The following is a 17,885-nucleotide window of genomic DNA, read 5'->3' as shown; positions in this document are numbered from 1 at the left end:
CACAACCAATACATCTGAAGGTGCACCTGTGGAACACACAGTGGAGGAAGCAACATTCATTAGAATGCAGCCATCCGTTTCCTAGAACCTATGACCCCACTGAGACATTTGGTTAGATTATTGAGCTCAGGGGTGTAGCTAGAAAATAATGGGCTGCATAGGGAAATATTGATGAGACCCCCACCCTTCCCACCACAACAACCACATGGAGAAATGTACTCATTAAAAGCAGTTTCCTGTAAACAGAAAGTTCGCTGATGTAATATTGAATTGCCCAGCTGTCAACTTGCTTCTGTTCCCTTAATTGGCGGGGGAACCAGGGATTACTCCAGGCTTGTCAGAGATTGTTCTGTGTAAAGGAGGTGGTAGATGACTGCAGCGATTTGACAGCTGGATAGAATGGGCAGCAAAACAATACAACAGGCGTACAATAAACTTCCTATTTGTCATTGTAGTGAGTATGGAGGAGAAGACCACAGCAAGACCCCGTAGGCACCTCTTCCCTATTGCTATGCCTAATCTTTGTATACTGATTAGGTTGCAAGCTCATAATTATTGGTTCAGATCAAAAATAGCTCTATCCATTGTATTCCATTATATTAAACTGGTCAGCTGCTTACAATAGATCTCAAATCCTCATAAATGCAATTTAGTATGTTTTAAATACCCCTATACATATACACAGATGTATTTATTTACTGAATGTATTGTATTAAACATATAACTTCGTACATTACATTTTCTTTTCTGGCTTGAAAGCTACAATAGAAGTATTATTATTATTGTTGTTAGTAGTATTTTTTTATTATTATTATTATCATTCAGATTTTTTGTAATGGTTTTGATACCTTTTTACCAGCAAAATAGATGATACTAAAACCAGCATTTTCTGTAGTAATATAATTTCATTACCAAGTCGGTATAACTTACAGAGATAATTAACATATTTAGAATCAGATTATAGAGTGTCTCGCTATACAATTACTAAAAACACAAGTCAAAAAGAACTTCTTACTGAACAGAGAGCAATTCCATGAAGTAAAACCCTTGAGCACGAGCTAAAAATTTAATTTTCTTTCTGGTAATTGAGCTAGCCCTTCCGGAGACCCATGCCTTTTTATTTAACCATTTTGTGGGTGCAGCACATTCCTGTAACCTTGAATTACAATCCCTCCGGGAAACCTGGAGGATATTAATAAGTTCCATGAATTTATTTATTGAACGTTTGTAAAAACGCAAATAACAAACTTTGATGAGGTATAAGGCCTGAGAGAGATTGCAGAGCAGCCGATATATATAATTTTTATTTTTTTTTGTTTGTTTTAATGAACTGCAGTGTGATCGGAAACAGACCTGTCTTTGCAGTCGGTAGAGAGAGCACATCGTGCTCTGGGAAGCATCTATTGCGCGTATCACATGGCACGTCGGACTGGCATCTGTGTTCTAGATGAAAGCAATCTAGAACATTCAGCATATTTGATTTTATACTAGCAACTTATGAAGTAGGTGTTTAGACTCCTGATATGAGGTTTGAAGGGTTTTTGTTTTGCAGAGGGGACAGGAGGGCAGAGGTAATGAGCAGGTAATTGGGATCTGATGTGTTTCTGTGCAGGAAGAAGAGGAGAAACGTGAAGCCGAGCAAAGAGAGAAGAAGGAGAAGGCCGATCAGATGTTCAAGGAGTGGCTAGAACAGGCCAAAAATAGGCCACGTCCAACGTCAAACAGCTATGGCTATGTCAATGGAAAACTAATAGGTATATGTTAGCTGAAAACTAGGCCATAGACACCCAATTTTTTTATTGAGATTTTTTTTTTTTTTTTTCAACATTTTACTTGCATTTTTTATTTGTGAAGCATGCACATTTTCCAGGAAATATATATTTAATTATCATTGTTCATTCCCTGGGCCTAATTTATCAATGAGTTTTATCACTCACGAGTGATAAAACTCATTGCGTATGGTAAATAATGCTCTAGCCAATCAGCTCCCAGCTGTCATTTTTCAAACAGATGACCGTTGACAGCTGATTGGCTGGAGCACCATTTATCATACGCAACGAGTTTTATCACTCGTTGTGAGTGATGAAACTTGTTGATTAAATGAGAGCTATTCTCTGCAGCAATAATTCTTTTTTTAAATTTTATATTTATTTTTAAATCCATATTCTTCCCGCTGTCTATAGAGAGACTCAAACGCCTCAAAAAGTTCTGAAACCCTGATAAGAGGTGAAAAATCCCCAAACGCATGTGTTTAGCTGATAATTTACCAGGGTGCAGACTGACTTCTACAGTTATACTTGAAAGAAAACGATACTCGAAGTATAATTGTTACTATGATGTATAAAAAAATTTAAATAACAGAAGTTTGCAATTTATTTAATAAGATAAAACTATTATTCTATTTAGTAATTTGTTATATAGTTCCTACTCGTAAGCCTTGCTTGTAGTCCTCTTCATTATATATATATATATATATATATATATATATATATATAAATATATTGCCATTATTGCTGCAGTCAGCAAATCTGTTTAGTCTGAAAGCAACATATGATGAGGCAGAGGACAAAATCTAAGTATCGTATTTGTTAATTGTTAATATTAAGTAAATTGTGATGTACAACTGTATTCGACTCTACTTTTAACAAATGTATTTTTATTTTTTTTTTATTTACAAGCGTACAAACAAAAGTACAATGATTTTTCCATTTAAAGTTTTACAAGTTATACAATAGTAGCGTTTTAACATGGTAAATACATTTACTGCCTTTGTGGAGTGGAGACAGGCCGGGCATGCTTTTCATACCTTTGTTGGAAGCTCATAAAGTGCTGACAGTTTCCATTGCCGTCTCAAAATGCCCTCCCCAGTACAGAACATATGCCAGAGTTTGCATTCTAGTCTGCACTGAGCTGTTTTGTGCACAGGTCTTATGGGTGATACATACTGACATTGTGAGCTTCACACATTCCTCCTGTCAACCAGTGTCTGGGCATCTGTATTCCAGAACGTTGCTAGTCAATCACGGGTCACTCCAGCTCAATTTTCTTGGAGAGTCAGAGCTAGGTTCTTTGTCACACTTGTACACATGGTTGGTAGATAACCTTCATGTTTCATTGAAATGCATAGAGACATGGTATAAATAATAATTCACTTAAAAGACAAAGCAAAAATGGGGCCCTCTACCTAATATACAGCTGCAGTGCTTTTAAAGTGATGGAGAATTCAACTAGCCCATTGTTTTGGTATAGCTGTCAAGTTTGTAGATTACGGGTAGTGACTTGTGGGCAACCAGCTGAAGTTCATGACTGTACTTGTCATGCGATGTGTGTCAGCCTTTCCTATCTTCCATTAATGTGTCATTCTCCACTGCCTTGCTTTAATGTATAGCCGAGTCTTTTTCTTTCTCGTTCAGACTCTCGGGACTCCCCTAGTGTCAACAATGATAAATTGAGTGCAACCTTGATCTAACGGTAGCTGACATGCGAGCAACTGCTAGATCTGGGTTACACTGGGTCTATGAGTGCTGACAGAAGGGGAGATCTAGGATAGATATTCCCCAGTAGCTGCTGCACATGTAACTCCAGGAAATACTTGATAATGTTACAACTCTTATTTCACAAGATTTTATTTGATTTGTACACCGAATTCCCTGTGAATGTTGTGTACAACGTTCAAGGGTCCTCGTTTGAGGCCATTAAAGCTCACCAACATTAGATTATATGGAAGTATAGTAGGTAGGAAGGGGATTACAAAGAAATGTCAGTATACAAAAAAAAAAGAGGGCTGCAGATTTTTGGTTCCTCCTTTTTCTGAAAATCAGGAACTAAACTTACTTAAATATATGGAGACGTTATGATCTCTTCACTCTAACTGCCCTGCTGACTGCCTGCAAAGTCTCTGTAACGAGGAAGAGCTATGGAAGGGGGGATGTTAATGCCTAGACTCCTCAGCGGGGTACTATTCCAGGGCAGTGGATAGAGCATGCTAACTTTTGTGTTTGGGAAACTTACTAATAATATAATAAATTTACTTCCATAAATCCGCTTCAAATATATTGGAAATGTAATTTCAAATCCCCTTATTAATTCTGAGAGTTTACACTTAAATAAACTTTCAAACTTCTTAAATTGCGTCTTTTGCAATTCGTAGTTGGCTGAGTCTATGTGACCACATCGCCCCCTCAGTGTTCTTTCTAGGTCCGGCATTTGCCTGAAAAGGGGTGTGGCCACAAGAAAAGGGTATGTAACCTTAAGACATGCCCCCTTTTCATCACTCTTGTGGCTGTGCCCAGTACTTATGGACATGCTGGTCTGCCCAAAGCTCTTACCGATGGTGAGCGCTGCACCACAATTTTTCCCCTCTGCGAGACACTGCAGCCCATGGGTGGGGACAGCACCCGGCCCCCCTGGCAGGCTGTTTCTGCAGGGCACTGCCATAAAGGCAGGGCGCATTTTGAAGTTTCGAAATCTGGCAGGGAACGGTGCCCTGCTAAAATAGCCTAGCGGGAGCGCTAGACCCCATGAATCTTAATCATGATCAGTGGCGTCACGCGGGGGATGCGGGCCGCACCCACCCGGCGGTCACCCGCCGAGGGGTGACACCAAGGTGCAGGCTTTCTCTCAGTGACAGGAGCCGGGTGCTGCACTGTAGCATTAAGTGTCGGCTCCTGTCACAGTGATGGAGCCGACACTGCCAGCACCTCTGGTACCCCCCACCACCCCATTGATAACCACGGGCCGCTGTTCTGGCCGCAAGGCCATGCCCCTTCCCTGAGACCATGCCCCCTTTTTGGCTGCTGCGCGGCGAGCATGGCTTCTCTCCCCCCACCAGGTGTCTCCGCGGGGAGTGACGCCACTGATCACGATCAGTGTGGACTAGTACCAGCTCTATCCTTAGTACAAGAGATACGTTGAAAATCAGTTATATCTCTGCATACGCACAATTCTGAATTACCCAAAATTCAGCCTATGCACCCACAGCACGCTTCACCTAACTGTAAACCCCCAGTTACACCTACTAAGCCGCAAGTGGAGATGTGCCTAAAATTCAAATGACTCTGAAATCCCCGTAGCTGCTAAAAGATTTATATGCAGGCTCCGTCGCATGCGCAGTGCCTAAAAATATCAAGGTTCATCGGCAGAGTGGACTTGCATGTAACTCTGAATCAGGCCTGTAGTGCGTTAGATGCCGTGTTCATTAATAGTTATACACATCACTTTCAGGTGTTCTGCATATCTGTATGAGGAATAAAATGATAATAAAATAATCAGCACAAACTACGAAAAGGGAAGTGGCCAGACATCGGAACTTGTTAGGTTGCTGAGGGTAATAGACATGATTATGCAAGAAAAAGAAATTACAGGTGCACACATTAAGCCAGAGGTTCCCAAATGCGGTCCTCCAAGGACCCCAACAGTTAAGATATCCATGGTTGAGCTCAGGTGGTTAAATTAAATTGACTGAGGTACTAATTAAGTCACCTGTGGTCAAGCATGGATATCCTTAAAACCTGGCCTGTTTGGGTGCCTTGAGGAGCGATTTTGGGATCATCTGCTCTAAGCACTAAGAATTCAGTTAGTCAGAATACAAGAGTGGTTGAAAAAGTAGATAACATTCTCACGTGTGTAGTGTTCTCTATTTCATTCTAATTTTTCACCAGGCCAAAGCAGGTAGATCACTGCTTCCCCTCACGGCCATTAGACTGAACGTCATATCAGTCATACTGTCCCAACATCAGTTGTAACATGGTGGGGCTGGCGGAAACATGGTCAGATATTGAAGTGTCATCAGATTTTTGCATCTAAAGGGCATATCAGCAGCTGAAGTTCATTGTCAACTTGTCAAGGTATACTGTGATAACGTCATGGTTTCGATTTGTTGTACTGACTTTGATAACTGCAGTACAGATGTTCAAGATGAGCGGTGATCCAGCTAGCTACCATTGGGAGGTACTGGACCATCCTCCCTACAGCCCTGACCTGGCACCTTTATGGTTTCCATCTCTTTGGACCATTGAAGAAGCACCTGGGTGGAAGGCGATTCACAACCAACGGTGAAGTTCAGCAAGCTGTCAAATACTGGCTTTAAGCACTTGACGCTGGTTTCTTCTTTGCCGGGAGATGGTGCCTTGGTGTACCTTTTGGAACAAATACTTAAACAAGTATGGGTGCTATGTGGAAAAAAAACTGTACCAAGGCCATACTATTGATTATACATAGATGTACGATTTGAATAAATGTTACCTTATTTATTGAACCACCCTTATATTTATGGTAAACTCTACAATTGGAGTATAGTGAGTTTCTTGGCACATGTTTGGCCATCCACCACGGCAAGGTGAACCCCATCAGATGGGGCCCTAATACTAACACATTATATCAATGTATCAAGGACAGACCATATAAGTGTCCGTTGTAATATGTAGACAGCAATGCAGGAACCTGTGTATTGTGACTTTATTCTAGCTGTTTGACGTGCTGTTGAGGCACAATATATAAGCCTAAATTAACAGTCTTAATAAACTTTATATAAAAATAAATAAATAACCACCTGGAGAGTTAAGATAACAGTTTATACCAGGTGTTTCCCAAACACGGTCCTCAAGGCACCCCAACAGTTCAAGTTTTAGAGATATCCATGGTGTAGCATAGGGGGTAAAATCAAATTGACTGAGGTAGTAATTAAGTCACCTGTGGTCAATCATGGATATCCTTTAAACCTGGACTGTTAGGGTTCCTTGAGGACAGAGTTTGGGAACCTCTGGTATATGTATTCCTAATAGGACAGATGTGCTGTCTGCACCTCCTTCCCCCTCTCTTTACTCATTCATCTACCCACAAGTCTCATTCTTATTTGTTTATTTTAGGATACTATGATGGAACCTCCTATCCTGCCCCAGATTTCTATAATCCCATCCCATGGAAACCTATTCATGTACCACCACCGCCAAAGGAAGCTGTGAGAAACCAGTCTGGGAAGAAGAAGAAAAGAGCAGTTTCCAGCCAGCCATATAGATCTAGCATAGCATCACTGTACAAACCAAAGGACAATCTTCAAGTTGGGGGAGGAAAGTTCAAAAGATAATGTTCACCAAATAGGATAATACATGCCCATGATCTTCCAGCTAGTTATTAAGGGGAACTGCAGGTAATTATTGGTCATTAAGAAAAATTAAACTCAAGACCATCAGCCCTAGTTTCAAAATGTGTGTGTGATACATGATTGTTGTATGGCAGTAAGAGTCAATATGTGATTCCTCGAGCACACATCGTGAATTTAAACTACCTGAAATATCTGTGGTCGGCTACAGCAAAGTAGTAACTCCTTTTTGGGGAGTTTGTTTATGTTGAAGCACGATTAGAATCAACGGACGTCACCCGCACGCTCCTTGCTCCTGCCCAATTTTTTTTTTTTTTTTACACAATTGGACCCTGGTGACAAATTCTTTAAAATTACATCTGTGATTATCTCTATTCATTGCGTATTTATATTTATGTTCTGAACACAAAACAGAACTAAAAGTCGCTTAGGTTACAGCTAATTTATATGAACTGTATTTGCCTTTTCAGTTTACATTTATTAAAGTGCTGCGAGTGAACTCTGTAGAAACTATTTTTGTATTTTTAGATCTAAAAGCTAATCCCAAAATGTGATATTTGCCCTTTTGATATTTTTTCTAATAAAGCAACACAAACTTTTATATTTTTTGATGATTTGTTTTAAATCCTGTTTTAGGGCTTCAATGCTTTTTAACAAAACTGCTAAATTGCTACAAATAAAGTTCTAAACAACTAATTGCATGTTGATTGTATTTTTCTCTTTGTTTTTTTTAATATGTAATAATGTTAAAATAATACGCATTGTAATTTGCAGTTATATGATATATTGTGAACATCTAAATATCTATGGTGAAAAAAAAATATTTACTAATATTCCTTTACGTGCGGTTGTACAGCACATATTTATGTGACTGTATATTTGTTTAAGCAGAAGACAGAGGAAATGATTTGTACGCCTAAGGCATCAGACTGAAATTTGTATATGCAGCAGGGACAAGTTAAATATTTAAATGGCTTGGTAATGTGAATTTAACTAGCACCAGCTTCCTGTCCCAAGCATGAAAATAAAGCCCCTATTAATACCTTAATATCAATCTTGATAATAAAGTAGACAAATTAAGACATGTGACTTAAGAACGAGTTTTCAAATGGCATTTGTTAATTAATGTGTGAAATGTTCCAGCAAATCGGGCTGTGACATTTCTTTCAAGCAGAGTTTGCTTCCATTGTGCTTAGTAATCCCTTCTAATGAATATACTATCATTTAAGGAAATGTCTCCTGTAAAATGCATGGTATTGAATAACCAGAGTAAAAATGTGGAGGTAAAACTGTTGATTGTGCAAACTTTGCTTGTAAAAGAATGCTTTTAGTTTGTCTGTGTGACTGACGGGTCTTTATAGCTGATCACATAAGTAATCACCTTCATTGTCACAGCGCATATAGTGTCGTCTGTGATCACTGGATGACAATTTTTCCCCCCCGGGCATTGTTTTGCACTGAGTGTTGTTTCTACAAAGCTTGGTATGGACTTGTAATGCTTGAAATACAGGGTTGAATTTATTTTTTATTTTTTTTATTATCTTACACTATTTTTCATATTTGCTTTTTTCATTAGTAACCTTCAAATATTTTTCTGTTTTCGAAAGAAATGTTTTAATTTTCATTTTTCTTCCCCTTCCCAGGACTGATGGGGTTTTAGTCTAGTACTGCTTTCAGAGAACCAAAAAATAAAATGCCGTAAAAATTCTTACTGTCACATAACGAACAAAATGTTATGTAGCTAGTAACAATAATGAAACTTATATGTTTTGAATAATAAAAAAAAAATATATAATATATGTTTTACCTTTTTTTTTTCTAATAGGTAGCTCTGACGATTGTAGCTGATAAATAAGTTTGTATATGTGTGGGTAGATGTGGGATTTGCTGTAGCTCACTGCCACTCTTTATCATGGTCCCTGACGATGAGTATGAGCATAAAGAAATGGTGTACTGCTCATGTATTTTCTCCATATGATATGTGCTGCTTAGAAGCTTAACCACTTCATGAAAGTGGAATCTTATATCTCTGTAGCGGTCCTTATTTCACAATTGTCTGTGTGTTGATCAAACCAGGCACACATATATATATATATATAACTATATATAACTTTGTGTTGCCCAAGTAAATTTGCGAGTTTTTGGTTGTTTTATTGCAGAACCCATGGGGATTTATTCTGGTAGTGAAATGAATAACTTGCATTGTATGTAATATGCATTATACAGTAGGAAAGTGGAAATAACAAATGTTCTGTTTTTTCCATTAGTACTGCTTAAATTAGAACCTTAAATATTACTTTAAAAATATTTTTAACAAGCTTCTGGACTTTATATGAATAGCACATTTCAGTACCATGTGCAAGATTTGATGGTTTATAGGCCTATATTTCAGTGGTTCTCAAATGAAGGTGCAGATTACTGAACTCATTAAACTTTTTTTTATTTATTTTAATAAAGGGATAATGGGAAATCTTTTTGGTTTCAGCATAAATTGGATCAGACAGAAACCTGAGAGAATTTTGTGTTGTGGCTACCTTTTATACTTCTTTCAGCTGAGGAAATCCCTCATGACAACGCAACTATAGAATAACGGCATTCCCATTTTAACAAATCAGATATGCGTTTATTTAGAATTCTACGTACAGACAGCGGTGGGCAAGTTTTCACAATGGCGTTTCTTTTCCAGCATACTAAAGGGAATGATACACAAGTAGGTCATCTATCCATCGTAGTGCAAGAACTTAACTACCCAATGGCTAGGGGTACGAAAGCGCTCCAGTGTGACTCTCCATTGATCTGGACTCTCTAGCTACAGGCGTCTGGACTTTTGTTTCAACCCATCCAAGGCAACTGGCCCCTGTGCGAAGTAGCGTTGGTCTTTTAGGCAATTGAAGGGAGGTGCTTTTTTGTTAACTTTAATTAGGTTTTCCATGTTCTGATAGGCAAGATAGCTTAAACAGAATGCTCTTTGAACTGCCTTGCCTATCAGGGCCATGTTTCAAAAACCCTATAGTTTTTTATTGGTGGTTTGATGTGTGTACTTAATCTGAATAATTTGTATTTTGCCACCATCCCGATTTTTGAGTTGATTTTTTTTCCCATAAAGGTATCTAATTGTGCAGTCTTAAACATGTTATCTTGTGTGGTTTGACCCATAATAAGGGGCCCCATACACGCTGTGATATGCACCTTGTGATGCGACGGCCGATTCGTCGTCTGACATATCGGACGGTCCCCTACAAGGAACGATCCGGTGGCCAACTGCCCGATATGCCGGCATCCCCCTTGCCCACCCGCATAGCGCTTCGTGGGACCGTTCGTCGATTCCACCAGATCAATTGAACATGCAGAAAGATCTGGAGGAGCGATGGACGACCCCTGGGAGTGTGCAGCGGGCGATATTATGCCCACATACGGAACGATATAGCGGTGATATCGTTCAAAACCGTCAGAACGTCTGCTATAACGCTCAGTGTGTTGGGGGCCTTTAGTCTGCTTCTAATTGGCAGCACACAAGTGAATAAGCAGGGGAAGAAGGAAAGGTCAGGTAAGACTTGTATGGATAGGAGGGATCAAGAGGAACGGAACACACAGAAGGGAGGTAGGTAAAATGAATAGGGAAAATTTAATAAATTTACTAAGAGGTTGTTAATAAGTAAGAAAATAGCCAGAACAAGGTTACCTGGGGAGGGTATGTAGATTAGCAAGGTCCCTCGTCATTCCTGAGCAAACTCCGGCTAGGATCACCCAGGGGCAGGAAGCACTGATTTCCAGCAGGATTTTCGGTCCCCACCCCCGCACCAGAGAGGCTATATGGTGATGAGGTACAGGAGCCACCGAAGTACACCCCTCTTCAGCATCCACACCGATCTCCAGCCAAAGGGATCTCACAGTCAGGAGAGCCAGTAAAGCAGACCACACTGGACATTCAAAGGCAGGGACCCAGCTTCCTGCAGCATCCACAGCAGCGGAAATGGTTGTTCACCAGCTGTATTAGGGAAGCAGGCCAGAGGTCCACTGTCAGCGCACCCAGACCATGTGGAAGGGACCACCGCAGAGTGTCAAAGAGGCCAAAATGGTGGCTCCCCGCATCTGGCGGAGACAGGTGCATCCGCCGTCAGGGGCTCAGAGAAGGTTGCAGGGGAGTCCACCGGGACAGAAGGCTCCAAGGGCAATTCTGCCAAGCCACCCGGTGGTGGTGACTGAGCAGCCGCATCTTGGGCACCCCGGACTGGAGGCCGGGGCTTTTCTGCGGGAAGCAGGCCGCGATCAAACCAGGGGGAGGAAGGCACTCTAGAGGTTGGGCGACAACACAGGAGCTCAGCAGAAGCTCAGGAGGGCACCGGGTATGTAGAGTAGCCAGGTCACTCGTCGGCGTGCGGCGGTGATGACGTCCCGAACTCAAGGCCGTGGCTTCTTCGCGGGAAACAGGCCGCGATCATGCCAGGGGCAGAAAGGCACTCCGGAGGTCGGACGGCAGCACAGGAGCACAGCAGAACCCCAGGAGGGCACCAAGTATGCAGGATAACCCGCAATGGAGTGTCAAAAGGGCCCCTTTTGTTGTAAAGAGCAGAAGCTCAGCTTCAGCACGTCTGCTTAGGTTACCAGCCAGGCCATGCCCCCCTTTAGTCTGCTTCTAAATCGCACATAAGATCACTAAATATGTTTGGTTTTCCATAATGCGTGCAAATGCACCTCTTAGTGCTGTCTGACGGCAATTACTCAGTATTGAATTCACCCCTAAGAGTACTAGTGCAGCAGTCACTGTGCATATGTCTCTACTTGGGTTTCAGAACACTGGGCCTGATTCACAACCCGCTCGCGAGCGGGTCGATGGTGGCCCAGCGCATGCGCGAGACCCGGATAGCGACGGGCAAACCGTCGCTCCGGATCTCGTACCAAAGGGGGTGTGCTGTCGATATTGAGTGACAGCACGCCCCCTTTGGTGGGCGGGCCGAGGGCATGGCTGTCCAGACGGAGGCGTTCCTTTGGGAACGCCTACCGTCTTGGGCCGGCTCCACTGACATCACAAGTGGTCAGTGGGAGTGCTTTCGGCTGTTAGAGCCGAAAGCACTCTAGGGCTTGCGGCAATGAGACCCTACCACAAGTGTCTCGTCGCAAGCCGGATGGTCGCGATGGCCTCTGTTCTTCTGCGTGATACAACGTGACATCTGTTAATGCTCGTGTGAAACCAGCCTTATTAGACCTCATCATCCTGAGAAATACTGAATCTAAGGACTGTGGGATCTTTGCTTGGAAAGTGCTTAAACAGGGCATCGGTTAAGTAGTTGGCATAACATATAAAAGTTAGTGATGTCTTTGTGCTGCCTAATTTCAGTGCATGAAATGTTAAGAGGCTGCAGGTATTAATGTGATTTATGGTCATGCTGCATTATTAATTGTCAGTGTTGAATTAGCCTGGAAGCTGATTACTGTACAGCATATTAGTAGCTGTTTGCAAATGTTGGATTTCTTTTAAATTTTTTGTTTATTAAAATGTGTTACATATTATATTTCTGTCAGTTCTATGGCCAAAATCGACGAAGACTTTTTAAAAACTTGCACCGTTCCCCCATGAGCTGAAGTATATAGCTGGGTACACACACTTGACATTCTGTGTACCCAGCGACGACGGCAGGATATATCGAGTGGGCCGTACACACTGCATCCTCTGGTGTACAATATATCATACACACTGCATCCTCTGGCCGATATATCGTTTCCCCGCTGCATCCAGAAGCATGGTGTCGTCTGGTGGATCTTCCAGATTGGCCTGCACTGCAGGCATATCTGAAGATACGACGCACGGGAGCGCGCAATAGTACGTACACACTGGAAGATTTGACGCTCCAATTCGCCTCTAGACGACAAATCGTCCAATATATCGTCTAGTGTGTACCCAGCTTATGATCACCTAAATCTACACAGCATCGATGTCACATTCTAGTGATCCATATACAATGCAAGGAACCTTTTAATTACGATATACATTACAGAGGGCATATTTAAGACGGATATAAAATAGTGTTTTCTAGCCACCACTTCTAATAATAGCTACTATAATGTGCTGTATAATGCAGACCTCAAAATCTCTAGTGACATTTTACATTGCAGTTCCCTGATCTTTGCTGGTGACCCTATTAATGTATTTACTGCTCCTGTGGTCTTTAAAGTGATGGGAAGCCATTCACCAGTCATAGCATAGCAGGGTTGTACTCTCTGCTCCCATTGGTTGGCCTGTATGGTCCATCAATCTGGAGACAGTGAATGAGAGGGACAAATGTCTCCTAAATTAATCTGGGAGATCCCTCTGCTGGCTGATATGCGGTAAGTGCCTATAGACTACAGCGGCTAATGCTATCTTCAGATGGCATTAGCTGCTGGGGCCAATATCGGGAATGCTTCGCATTCCGGATATTGGTACATTTGGCAGCATTGCATCCCCCATTGAAAGCTATGGAGGAGGCGGCTGCCAGCGGCAATTGAGGGATCGCAGCAGGTATCTCCGATACCTGCTGCGGTCCCTCCTTCATACGTCCTGGGGATACTTAGTATTTGAGGTAAACCCCTGAAAACGTGTGTTTTCGGGGATTTTACCTCAAATATTGAATGATAAATGGGCCCCATAGGAACAAAACAGTTATTTCCTGTCCCTTCCAATTCTGTCTATTCCACATACCTTCCAACTGTCCTCTCCTGGCTGAACAGGGCCGATGCAAAGGGACTATCCTGCAGTCTGTATAGTGAGGATTATGGCTGGGGGTATATCCTGGTACTGTTGTACCAGGCAGGGGCGTAATTAGGTATTTGAAGGACCCAAAGTACCACCCAGTGGTAAAAAATGTATGTAACACATGTACCTTTTGACAAGGAAGATGGGCCCCCCTCAGCTCCTGGCCCCATAGCAGCTGCACCCCTTGCATATATGGTAGTTACGCCGAAGGTACTAGGTACTGTGTGCACCTGTTGCTGGTACATGTGGAATTTCTGGAGTTTTCTGTGGAGGGCAGAGGTTGGGGGTGGCCTAAAGCTATAGACACGTCACCACATGATGCAGCCACACCCCTTTTTGGTGGTGCATCCATTTTGTCCCATCAGGACAAAACGAAATGTTGAGCGGTACGGGTTCATGGCTGGCTGAGTCTTAGCAGCAGTCCAGCACTACGCACAAAATATACAAGACCTGTTTGTGTTGATGTCTCTCCCCTAAAACTTAACTTTTGCAAGTGTAAAGGAAAAGGCTTCATTTAGTGGTACAGCGCATACACAGTAGAATGGAGTACGTCTCCCACATGCAGTCTGATGTCTCTCCCAGTTGCTGACTCTGCGCTTAGTGAGACCGGATGGCAAAAGCAGGTGGACATAGCCCAAGCAGAGTTGAGGAAGTTGCAGTTTCGACTTGCCTCTCCCTGGCGCACAATCTGTGCTGAGGATTATGATCATTAGCAAGGCTCTTGCATTACCTCTAAAGATAAATAAAGAAAAAATGGCATGCCCTTTTCCCTATATGTACTACCAGCACTAGTGCTGCTAGCGGCAAAATCGGGTGGACAAAAAGTGTGGTGTCACCCCCTAAAAATAGTATTGCCTGAGCTCTGCTTTGCCAGTTCGTTTCTTTCACATTTGGACCAATCAGAGCAAAGCCACACTTTTTGTTTTATACAGAACTTTATTTTCAGGTCAACATACAAGTACCAATGGGCCACGGATATCAGGGCATGCTGATAATTGTTCCACATCTTCCAGCATGACCTGGCAGTCATAAACTTTATTTAAGTCTTGCTGGGACATGTAGTTTGCGAGTTCAAAAGGAAAATGAAACAAAATTTTTTTTTCCTATTTTGTAACAATTTTATTGGTATGTAGTTTTTGGCAAGTGTGAAATGGCAAGTGTGAAATACTACTTGCAGCATTTTGCGCGTGCTGGCAGTACAACTATAAAGCTGGGCACACATTAGACGACGTGTACCCAGCACGACATCGCAGGCGACGGGACCCGGCAAGCGCATACACACTTGCTGATGCTGGGTCCGACAGGGGGCAGACACACACACACACACACGTGTCATGCTGTGTGTTTCCCTTTTATAGTGTCTCTAGCCCTAGCTACTAGTAGCATTTAGGAAGGACATCGCACTTTTTTGTCCCCCGTCCAGAATTTTCCACTAGCAGCAGAGCTAGTTTTATTTTTTTGGTTTAGGGCGACTGATGCTGTTTATTATTTAATTACAAAATCTGCTGCATGGAACTGAGGGTTCTGTGAAGCTCTTAGATGTACACAAGATGCAATTAATTGCAACTGTTAAATGCAGCCCTAATGGGGATGCGGTCATAATCCCGGCTTGCGGGATGCCGGTGCCGGAATCCCAACCAGCATCGCGACGGTAAGTAGTGGGGTTAGGGGAGTGGTTAGAAGTTAGGGCTAGGCAATAAGGGGAGGCTTAGATTTAGGATGCGGGGGGAGGGAAAGGGGTATGGTTAGATACTGACCGACAGGTGTAGAAATACTAACCCTATCGGGATGCCGCATCCTGTACCCAACCCCGCTAAGATAATGCATTTTGCTATCTATGCAGAGCATCTCTCCATAAGTAGCAAAATGTGTTGTGTTTTTGGGATGCATTTTACATTTTCAATTACACACAACATGCTTCAAACTCTGCATGAGGCCCTATATATACTTGAGCAATGCAGAAATCACCTATTAGTGTCAGCCAACCAAAGGCTGGGTAGCAACTGCTGGTGTCTAACATTATTAAGCATGTGCTGTTGCCCCTGACCACCTACCTGTCTCTCCAAATACAGCAGGGCATTTTTGAAGGCACTTACAGAAAGAGAGCCTAAGCGGATGTAAAATACAATTGATGTCTTCTATAGAATCAGGCGCAACATCAGTGCTGCAGGTTCACTGGTATTGCCGTATCAACAGTGCAGGCATGTGTAAAATATCTGTGAAATGAGGGTGCACAACACCTGGAGCCAGAAAAAGAGTATCACCACACTCAAAATGCAATATGGAACAAAAAATAAACTGAATACAAGATGGCGTTGGATATAAAATATAAAGGTAATATCAAAAGAAAGAATGAATATTAGACAAACATCAGATGTCTTAAGCTTCTTATGGTTCAGTCTTAAATTTCTTTCTTCATTGGTATTAGAATTCCTCTAGAATCCTCCATATATTGTATTTCCCCCCCCCCCCCCCCAAAAAAAAAAAAAAGGGAGAAAGGCACAAAGTCTTTTTTAGGTATGGTCCTTAAAGGAATAGTTCCAAATATCATAAAGACCATCTTTTATCCATATAGAAAACGTACCCCAACTCACATCTAAGTAAGTGGGAAAATTCCAATCTAGGTATCTTTAGCCTGGTCACCTTCCCCTATGTACTTGAAAACAACAGTTTAGAAATAATAGGGAACAGATGGGTGCGTACCCTACTTACAGGCTGGAACAAATACTGAAGCTCATCAGGGTTTCTTTAATGGATCCTCCAGAAATTTTCTTATATGTGGATAAGCCACTTGTTCCTTCTCTCATATGGCCCCAAAGTAATGAAAAAAACGGGGGTCTTCGAAAATTACATTAAATTTGACAGGTTTAATGTCACCAACAAGGAAAAAACAAACAAAACAAAGATAAAAACATAAAAGTCTAAAAAAGCAGTGATCACGGCCTAATAAACATGTGAGGGAAGAGGAGTCTGGAAATCCAAAACTTCCCCCGTAGTAAATAAAAGGTCAAATAATATGCATAAAACCATCCAAAACGTCAACGGCTAGTGGATGTATGGTTCTAAAAAAGTCCCATGTGTCAACGCGTTTCGATCCATTCTCCTGGGGATCTTTATCAGTTTACTACGGGGGATGTTTTGGATTTCCGGACTCCTCTTCCCTCACATGTTTATTAGGGTGTGATCACTGCTTTTTTAGATTTTCATGTTTTTATCTTTGTTTTGTTTGTTTTTTCCTTGTTGGTGAGCACCTAAAATCAAGAATTGAGGGACTTAAATGCAATCTAAAACACGCAAGATCCATTTTTTAAATCTGAGTTCTGGATTGCGAGAAGACCCGAGTCAAGACTCTGTTCTACTTAGAAACCCAAAGTGATTTCGAACTGGGACTCTGTTCGACTCTGAACCCCTAAATTCGGGTGTATTCGGTTTTCTCAAAAACCAAGCCGATGACGTACAAGGTCTGAAAAGTATGTGCATTTTTGTTTTATATTTAGACGTGCTTCATTACATGTTAGATGATGTGTATTAAAAACAAATTTGAATTGCCAAAGAGAGGAGGTGATGGCACGTTGTTTTTGCTCCGTTTTATTACTACATAGATAAGTTAAGTTTCTGGTTACCTAAAGGTCTTATTAAGGATTTTAAAATTTATCTTGTTTTGTGTAATAGTGAAGCTATCATTTGTTACTAATAGTAGTCTAATGTAATAGATTTGGTATACAATAAACAATGCATTATACACTTTACATTGTGATTCATTCGCTATAATATGTAATTGCTTGGGCTATTATCTATTTATGGGTGGTTAGTGCTCTTTGTTCTTATGTAAGCAATGTTTTATGACATAAATTTGAGAGCTCGAAATATATTTGAAAACGTTTCCTTTTGTGTATATTTTTGTTTTAACTGACTGTATATGTATTTCTTTTATACTTCTGTATGAATTTAATTCATTCTGTTTTTAAATGTTTCCAGTTATATGACTCAATGACTTCAAAGGCTTATATGTTTTGAGAGAGGGTTAATCTGATAAGTAACAAAGTAACATGG

At 41.5% G+C, this 17,885-nt stretch overlaps 1 protein-coding gene across 5 annotated transcripts in view; it reads left to right on the top strand.

Annotated features, from left to right (window-relative positions):
• Positions 1-7,721, top strand: part of CCDC34 (coiled-coil domain containing 34) — a 49,130-nt gene extending 41,409 nt beyond the window's left edge. For 3 of the 5 annotated variants that reach the window (XM_088470470.1, XM_088470469.1, XM_088470471.1), the window contains 2 exons: positions 1,613-1,754; positions 6,867-7,720. In XM_088470470.1, coding sequence (XP_088326596.1) covers positions 1,613-1,754; positions 6,867-7,084 — 360 coding nt within the window. In that variant the 3' untranslated portion in view covers positions 7,085-7,720. Of the gene's footprint in view, positions 1-1,612; positions 1,755-6,866 lie in introns of all 5 variants that reach the window. The other 2 variants (XM_088470468.1, XM_088470467.1) reach the window with 1 other exon arrangement.
• Positions 7,722-17,885: the final 10,164 nt, after the last annotated feature.

Source organism: Taudactylus pleione, unplaced genomic scaffold, assembly GCF_031769625.1.
Source record: "Taudactylus pleione unplaced genomic scaffold, aTauple2 ptg000100l, whole genome shotgun sequence".
Classification (NCBI taxonomy): Eukaryota; Metazoa; Chordata; class Amphibia; order Anura; family Myobatrachidae; genus Taudactylus; species Taudactylus pleione.
This window is presented reverse-complemented; position numbering and strand designations above follow the sequence as displayed.